The sequence below is a fragment of the Rattus rattus genome, chromosome 1, assembly GCF_011064425.1.
Source record: "Rattus rattus isolate New Zealand chromosome 1, Rrattus_CSIRO_v1, whole genome shotgun sequence".
NCBI lineage: Eukaryota > Metazoa > Chordata > Mammalia > Rodentia > Muridae > Rattus > Rattus rattus.
Genome location: NC_046154.1, coordinates 42,981,369 through 42,990,048, shown reverse-complemented (window position 1 = coordinate 42,990,048; position 8,680 = coordinate 42,981,369). Strand labels below are relative to the sequence as shown.

Here is an 8,680-nt window from a genome sequence, read left to right as displayed (position 1 = left end):
AACTCGGGGCTTCTCTTTATTCTTGGCGGAAGATCAGATTAATTGGAATAGAGTGGTACAAAAAAAAAATACCAAGTAAGGTACACCTCTGAAAGTGTTCCCCTTCAGGGCAGATCTTAAGGGGAAAGAAGAGCTCTGTGTGGAGACACATGTCCGGTTTGAGCCTGTGGTTGTCTGTAGCTGGTCATAGAATTTTAAAAGACACACTTAGCATTGGTTTTGCCTTTTGTTTTTTTCAGTGTCTTTGCTTTTAAGCTTTTGGTCATTTAAATCAGTTGAGACGATGTCAAATAAACTCAGAAGAAACGTTACACCTTCAGCTCTTGTCTCCAATTTGTGTGTGTTTTATCCACATAGCATACACACATCTGAATCCAGCTTTCATCTCACGTGAATATTTCTCTCGTTGTAAAGAGAAAATATTTTCACGGACTTTTTATGTTCTCCCTTTCTTGGGGTTAACTGAATGTCCCTCATTCAACATTTACAGAATGAAACAAGACTTGTTTGTATTTCATTCTTATAACAGTTCCTATTAGAATTGGTTGGTAGTGTTTTGTTCTGTTTTGTCTCCTTGCTTTAAGTCAAGAGGAGAAAATTATTTACTTAGACATAATATGGAAGAGACAAATTTGCCTGTTAGGATGCTGGTGTTTCTCACATCACATCCTATACCTAACACGGAAAAAGCAGGAACACACACACACACACACACACACACACACACACACACACACACACCTACCTTTTGAGTCTCTCTATTTCGATCTGAGCACTCTACCCACCTGGTGGTTATATAGTGAACTGTTACTTTAAAGAGTAGTTTAAACCAGCCATGTTTGGGGCAGGCTGCTCTTGCAAAGGGAGCAGTACATATAACAGGAGGCTACTGTGTGAGAGATAAGGGGAAAATTCAGCTCACTGACTAGAGGTTTTAATGTGCGAACTCTGGGGAAATAATATATTGACTGTTCCGTGGTGCGCAAGAAAATTGAAGAACCCTTTGCAGACGGAGTGCTTTGCAAAGGATTCTATCTGTTTCTCTTAAAACAAAATCTGTGGCAAGATGTTTGAAATCAGCAGGACGCTTAATGCTGCTTTATTAAATAATGAGGTAATATTTTGTCACTTTTTTCTGGGCAGCATCTGTTTTTACCCCACCCCACCCCCTCATTTTCCCCTATGTTTATGAAGGGTTCTTTTTTCTTCTTCTTTTTTCCTTTCCTTTTTTTCCCTCCCCCGCCCCCCTTCGTAGAAGTCTAGAAAAATAATTCATGCTTCTCTTTCTGTTCCTTGCTTTCCGTGCTTTTGGAGAATTTGGTTGTCTATCTTTTCTCTTTTTTTTTTCCTGTTTCCTAGTCCATTGTGCCACGTAAGGCTTCTCCACTGTGCGGAGTAGGTAGTTATTAACGCTGAATTGGCTTCTGGTACAGTCCATCTGGACTCTGTGTGGGAAAGCTGGCTGCCGGCGACTGAGCGGAGCTATCTGCAGCCTTTGGGATGTGTGCATGGTGGCGAGGGGTTGCCTGATATGGGATTACTTCTTTTAAGGGAAATTGTTATTAATGAGTCAAGAAACTGCTCATTTATGGTAAGGGGGACACAGCGGCACAGTCAGCCCCACAGCGCTGGGATACCGTTTTGTTTTTTCTTCTTTTCTTTCTTTTTTTTTTTTTTTTTTTTTTTTGGTTGCCTTAGCTGCTTGAGTGAGACAAGTTTCTTTCTGTGGTGGTAGATTGTAGCAGGAAAAAAAAAATCATGCATGACTGGGAGACTTGCCTGCCTGATTCTTAAGATAATATACTGAGGATCTGTTGCTTTACAAATGTCACACCACTGATGTAGCGGTCAGCCCCTCACGCCGAAAGATGAATGGTACTATTGGAAATGCGATAATAAGGTTGACTTTTCCCAACAATAGGATCCTGCCTTTGTCTTTAGAGAAAAGGCCTCTGAGGACATTTGTGCGTTTGTTTGAGGATTCCTTTGAAAGACTTTAGAGTGGAGGTTTGTGCAGAAGTGATCAATATACAAAGCACATGGATTTTTTTTTATCCTAGCAAGACCAGGTAATTGCTTATGGTATAACATATGGTTACTATTTTGGAAACATGGCCGGAATGTTTTTTTTTTTTTTAAATATACCTCTTGTTAATTTTGGGCTCAATGAGTATACTGTGATCAATATGGATAAGAGAAAAGAGGTGCTAAAAATTTCACCTTCTATGACCTGCATAGAAATATCAGGTAACTATTTTGTTCCAAGAGCGCTGTTTTCATTTGCGTAATTGTCAGAATTGTGTCAATATACTCCTCCAATATTTTGGTATTGGTGAGATACACTCGGGAGGTTTTGGGCTGTCAGTTTAAGACACATAGACCTATCCTATATGTGAACGTCAAGCTTTTCGGAGCACCGAACCTGGGAGTTCATCCTTAGAGTGCAGTGCAGCAAGTGCCATGGTTCCGTGTGACTCCAGGACTCATCACACAGGTGCTAAGGAAATCAGTTTAAAGTTCACTTCCTTCACTGTCTTCTACCGAAGGGCCCCCCGGAGCTTCACGTTTCTACTCCTTCATTCACCTTCGTTTCTAAAAGCTGGGTTTACTTATATAGAAACACAATGATTTACATAATGTACCCAATACGCTGTCCCATGGCATAACTGTATTTTCATAGGGTGTGTGTATGTGTGTTTATTGCGTGTGTTCGTGAAGCAATGTTTTGAAAAGAATTGCTTTCACCTTTAAAAATGAAGGGTTCTATTCTTCTTTTCTAGCAATTTTTCACAAACTCATTTATTCTTAGACTCCGAAGCCCAGAAATATAGCATATTTTGACCTGTGGTTCCACTATTCCTAGTCCAGGCCACTGTCAACTTCAGACAAAAAAAATTAAACACCGTGCTGAATAGTGGTTACCTCTGTGCATTTACTTGGAAAAGAAGTTTATTAAACTAAAGTTTATTAAATACATAGGGTGTTACCCTTCTTCATAGGGTAAGGGTCTCAGGTAAATACTTAAAAACCCAGGCCCCAAAAAATCCTGCGTGTAGTTTTGCAAGTGTAGTGATCCGGAGGCTCTGAAGTGTGTCGTATAAGCCTACAGTCTGTGTGCATCACTACATACTTGCTAAATGTCCCTTTGTACATCTTTTAAGAAAGCAGGGGCTGGGGGAAGAATAGAAGAGAGAGGCAAAAATCTCCTATTCACTTAAACAAGATGAGTGGTCTGCACAGGCAGTAAAAATGAGGCTGTTTTATTTCAAAATCATATTTTACCCTCCCCGCAGTAGGGAAAGCAAAAGGGAGTACGTTTTAGTCAGTTTTTTTAAAAATTCAGAGCATGCCCCTAAGTTGAAAAATAAATTCATTTAAATAAATCATTCATCATTCTCTGTTTTGGAAAGCTCCTACAGAAGACAGAAAGGTAAAAGCTGACAGCTGCCCCCTCCTCCCCAGCTAGCTATTTTTCTCTCTCTCTCTCTCTCCTCTCTCTCTCTCTCTCTCTCCTCTCCCTCTCCCTCTCTCCTCTCTCTAACTCTTAGGAAATAGTTTTTTAAGGCAAAGTTAAGTGAACCCAATTCACCCAACAAGCTTAATCCCAAACTCGAACGCTTTTGAAATGTTGGTCATGTTAGCTGCAAAATGAAACACTACTTACAGAAAACCAGCGATACTGGGAAATAATAAAGTTAAAATGTAGAATTATTAGCACATTAAAGTGCTTTTGTTGTATCTTTAAGCCTAGAGGCAGATCATTAAATATGCATTTCGCTAGAAAGCAACTGTCAAGAAAGATAAGGTGGTTGAAAATACTCTCCACAGAAAAAACCCTCTATCAGAGGGACGAGCTCCTGTATCCCCCAGGACCCGGAAAGGAAGGACACTCCCACCGTGAAGGTTTGCATCCTCCAATGACCTGCAGTTGTGACAGGACTTTTTGAGCTGGAAGAAGGTAAAAGGTAAAAAATACAAGCATGGCTGTTGTTGCTTCAGCCGGGCTTTAATTACCAGACACAAGAAGCAGTTCAGAAATCTGGTCTCTGTTGTTGTAGAGGTCACCAGATCATTAACATCGTCAATCTGGCAGTAGCTAATTTAAATAGCACCTGATGTTGCAACGCCTCCCTTCGTTTCCCCAGCCAATCAGAGTCTGGCTTCAGCTGACAGATGGTCCCATAAATGGATGTAAAAAGGGGAAGCTTCGAGCCAATTTCAGCAAGGCTCTGTTCAGTTGTTCTTATCTACATCCTAGAATCAGGGGTTTCAGCTCACTGCGCCTTTTCTTCCTCTCTCTCTCTTTTTCCCCCCTCTTTCTTTCCCACCCCACCCCCTCCCAATAATAGATTTACTTTCAATCATCCACACTGTGTTCTGTGGATCTGTAATATATATAACAATAGTAGTCATTTTCAAATTATATCCTGAAACCTTTGCAAATTTTAAGAGAAGAGTCGAAGCGCTGCGAGACCCAATATTTGCCAATAAGAATGGTTATGGTAGGTATAACTAGATATATAATCTGTTGTTCGTGTTGCTGGAGGGAAGGAAGGCAAGCGTCTACTCCTTGGCCAGTCTTAATGCTTGCACGAGAGTTTAGTTCTCTGCTGCTCTTTGGTTCCTTCATTTACTATATCTTTTGTGTAGCGTGCGGGTAGGTTCTCTTTTTGAAAAGCAGTGGGGAGAGAGATTGTCATTTTTAACAGGTCGTTGTCAGTTTTCCCTTCCACATAAAAGCAGAGGGTGGGGATGGGCTGAAATAATTGCTGGTTTGTTGAAAGAGATTCTATTACTTGAGACCATATGAGGGGGTGGAAGGGGGTTTCTTTTTGTAAGAGAGAAGAGGTTTGTCTACATGCCTGGGTTTTGTGGGGCACTGGGTGGATGCAGCAGGGTTAGGAATCTCTCCATTTCCGTGCTGGAAATGTAAACCTGGAGAGGCAGCTCCTGGGTGCTGAACGTTGAGATGGGCAGTTGTGTTTCTGGGGACTGCACAGTCAAAACGGCAAAGAGAGTGATTTATTTGGGCTTCGGTAAACGCTGCATCTTGTATTTCAAAGAGTTTCCTGTCATGACCTCATAAAAAGAGGAGGCGGCTTGTATGTGTAGCTTGAGTTGTTGCTTCCTTCTCTGGGCAGCAGCTCTGTAAGAAGGGAATGTCAGCTTTTACATAACGTTCCTCTCTGCTTTTGACACACTGTGTGAGGGTCCATCTTCTGATCACAGATGGAGTGGAATGGCTTGAAGATGGTAAGTGAAAAAAGAAGGTAGCTTGGAGGTTCCAGCCGTGTGTGTGTGTGTGTGTGTGTGTGTGTGTGTGTGTGTCTGTGTGTAAGGATTGTGGACTGCATCGTAAATCACTATTCTAATGTGTGTGTGTGTGTGTGTGTGTGTGTGTGTGTGTGTGTGTGTGTTAGTTTTCTTTTTCTGAAATTCAGAATCTGCCTCTAAGTATAATGGCATTGCATGCACACAAGGCATATACTGTCTCTTCCATCAAACACATTTTAGGCAAGAAAGGTTGGTGTCTTTTTTTTTTTGACAATCACAATGTCACCGTCACTGCTGGTTGGCGTGTCCACCGCCTCTGTGAGCCTTCAGCCGAATTACACGACTGTTAAAGTTAAAGGCACGTTTCTCTTTCAGTCTTCATGCTGGGAGTGATGGGGAAGGCTGGGGATGAGGGGTGGAGGAGGTGAGATTCAGTACCAGCGGATGCGATTGTGAAACAGGACTTTCAGATGTGGATAGGGAGGTGGAAAACCTTTCTGCCGAAGTAGTAAATCTATTTTTAGCATCGCCTTTTTCTGGAAAAAGAAACAGGGAAACTCCTTGAGTGCTGTTCCTGTCTCCCGGTGTTGACCCTCAAGATACAGCACAAAATGGCACGAGCGGATGCCATGCGTGCCCACTTTGACTTTGAATTTTCACCAGCAGTATATTTCAGGGGTTTTGGGGCTGGTTAGTAGGGAAAGCTATAAATTCATTTTTTAGAAAAACCAGAGAAGCCCAGGGAAGACTTTTCACTCTGCATAGATGTTATAACAAAGCTGTGGTCTTTTCCCCATTCTTAGAGGATTGCCTTTGTCTGGCTGCTTGTTTTGATGGGTGTAAAACAAATAAGATTAGACCGAGCAGCCCAACTGAAAGCGATAGCTGGGAGGAAAACCCAATGAAAGGTTGCCGGGGAAACGAACAGAGGAGAAGCCGAGCAGGGAGCAGGTGGCTATCATGAGAACACACTGCAAACAGTGTAAAAAGGGAGGAGGGGGGACAGGACCTCGATTATCTTTGCTGTTCTTTGTGACTGGCCCAACTTTAATTATTCTTCATAAATAGGTGTTAATTACATTTCTAACTCTGGTTTACAGTGATTTTTTCGAATCTATTTTTAAGCATCTGTTCAGTCTCTCCTCTTTTTCTTTTTGTTTGTTTGTTTAAAAAAAGAGAAGAGGGGGAAGGGAGAATAGGGTCTCTGTCTTTTTCTCTGTCTCTCTCTCTCTGTGTCTGTCTCTGTCTCCCTCTCTCTCTCTCTCTCTCTCTCTCTCTCTCTCTCTCTCTCTCTCTCTCTCTCTCTCGTTCTGTCTCTCTCCTTCCCCTTTCCCTGCTGTGAGATTGTACGTGCAAAAAATTACAAGAAATCTTGTGAGGCCATTTGAAAAAATGTAAATTATATGGAATGAAGTTGACGGAAGCTAACAGTGAGTTCCCACAACTGACAGGTTCTGCAAATGATCTCTCTGGAATTTCCAGCAATTATTCATAGGAAAAATATAGGCAGATTAGATTTATGCTAGCCAGTGATTTTTGTGTTAGGTGATACTGCATTTTTACTACATTGGATGCTGGTACTGTAGTTTCAAAGAGTTCATCATGTCTCTCATTTTAGATCCGGAGTATAAATAAATGTCTTTAGAGCATCATAACTGAAGAGCCTTTTCCTCCTCTGCCCATTCCTCTAGCCACAGAATCCATCCAAATGCATGTGGTCTTGGATCTTGGCGTAAGCTGAGTGAAAAGGTGATCTTTTGTAAGTGTCTCTGAATGTCTGCTGGGACCCATGCACACTGGATAGCCGGCATCTCCCTGGTCTCTCTCTCTCAATGCTTGTCTGAGTAGTGTCTTTTTCCCAGTGATGGTGGGTACCAACCAAAAAGGACTAACAGAGAGTACTTGAGTGACTTGGAGGAGCATAGATAAAACCTGAATTAGTCCTCAGTTGTGGTTTCTTCCTGGTGACAATAAAGATACATAATTGAGTAGCTAATTTGAAGCTCCAAAATGAAAAATTAAGAAACTCAAATGTATTGCAAGGGTGGACAATATAATTGCCTTTATTGAAAATCCTCTTAATTTGTTTTCTCTTCATTAGAAATCTCCACCATGGGCCCACCATTTTTTTTCTGTGAAAATGTTTCTTTTTGTTTTGTTTTCTGATTGGAGGAGACATTATTTTGGTTTTACTCTTAAGGTAAAAAATAATAATAATAAACTTAGATTTTTGTCCTATCCTTGAACCTTGTTTTTCTATCTTTAGTGCATAAACACTATATAATCCATAAAAACAGAATAGTCTTTTATTGTCGCTAATAAAGTTTTATTTTCTGAGAATTTTCTAGCAGTTTTTAGTTAGGGAAAATGGTTTCTATAAAAACTGTCACCTTGGCTTGGTTATAAAAAAAAAAAAAGACACATAGCTCTGCTGATGATCTTTCTTGTTTCTTTGTTTTTTTAAAAAAACTATTAATACCAACTACCTGCATGTGGAGGGATACCCTGGTGGAAGCACCAGGCCGGATGTGCAGTTATTATGAAGTAAAAATCTGGATGGAAATATCGCTGCAAAAACATTGACTAGATCGCAATTTCCAGTTGCCTCTGTGTTTCATAGTAACGCATTGATTGAATCAGATGATATTTAATTTTTTGGAGGAATTAAATGAACAGAGCAAAAGAGTATAGGAAAAATTACTCTAAGAACCATTTATTTATACTCTGGTTTTAATATCTCATTTTAAAACATATGCATTTATTTCAGTCTCAGTGCCATTCATTCCTAACCACCATTTATTCAAGGCATCATCTTGGCACTACTAAGAGGGACTTGCTGATGTCTGATGGTTTGCACAAAGCCTTAAAACTTTATTTTATTCTCCAAAGGACCTTTCTTGTTTCTTTTAATATGGGGATTTTGTTGTGAAAGCAAGGCAAGGTTATTATGAAGTACTTCTAGCCGAATATTTTTAAAACGATAGTGTGTATGTATTTTCATTCCAAATTCAGTATCGCTAAAAGTGTTTGAGATGTGGTCGACTTCAGATATTTTAAATTTAGGGTTTCTATTATGAAAACGGGTTTGAAATTTTAAATCTAAAATCATTGTGTAATTTTGCGTGTGTGTGTGTGTGAGTGTGTGTGTGTGTGTGTCTGTGTGTCTGTGTGTCTGTGTGTTTGTGTGTGTGTCCATTGTCTCTAAAAAGGATTTGTGGATGTACTGAGGTCTTCTCTCAAGTCAGAGTTACTATGAACAATGAAAGGGTTTCCTCAGGGCAAATCTTTTGCTTTGGTCTCTTCTCTCTGCACTTATCTCCTTTCTGTGGTTGAATTCTCGTCCTAGACAAAATACTATAAAGACCCATTCTGCTTCATTTAGCCTTTGGAACTTTAATACCTGATT

General features: G+C 40.4%; 1 protein-coding gene across 5 annotated transcripts in view; it reads left to right on the top strand.

Annotated features, from left to right (window-relative positions):
• The first annotated feature begins 1,000 nt into the window (after window positions 1-1,000).
• The window catches only part of Elavl4 (ELAV like RNA binding protein 4), an 86,858-nt gene continuing 79,178 nt past the window's right edge, over window positions 1,001-8,680 (top strand). Inside the window, exon 1 of one of the 5 annotated variants that reach the window (XM_032900247.1) lies at window positions 1,001-1,114. In XM_032900247.1, coding sequence (XP_032756138.1) covers window positions 1,067-1,114 — 48 coding nt within the window. In that variant the 5' untranslated portion in view covers window positions 1,001-1,066. The other 4 variants (XM_032900272.1, XM_032900263.1, XM_032900283.1 and 1 more) reach the window with 4 other exon arrangements.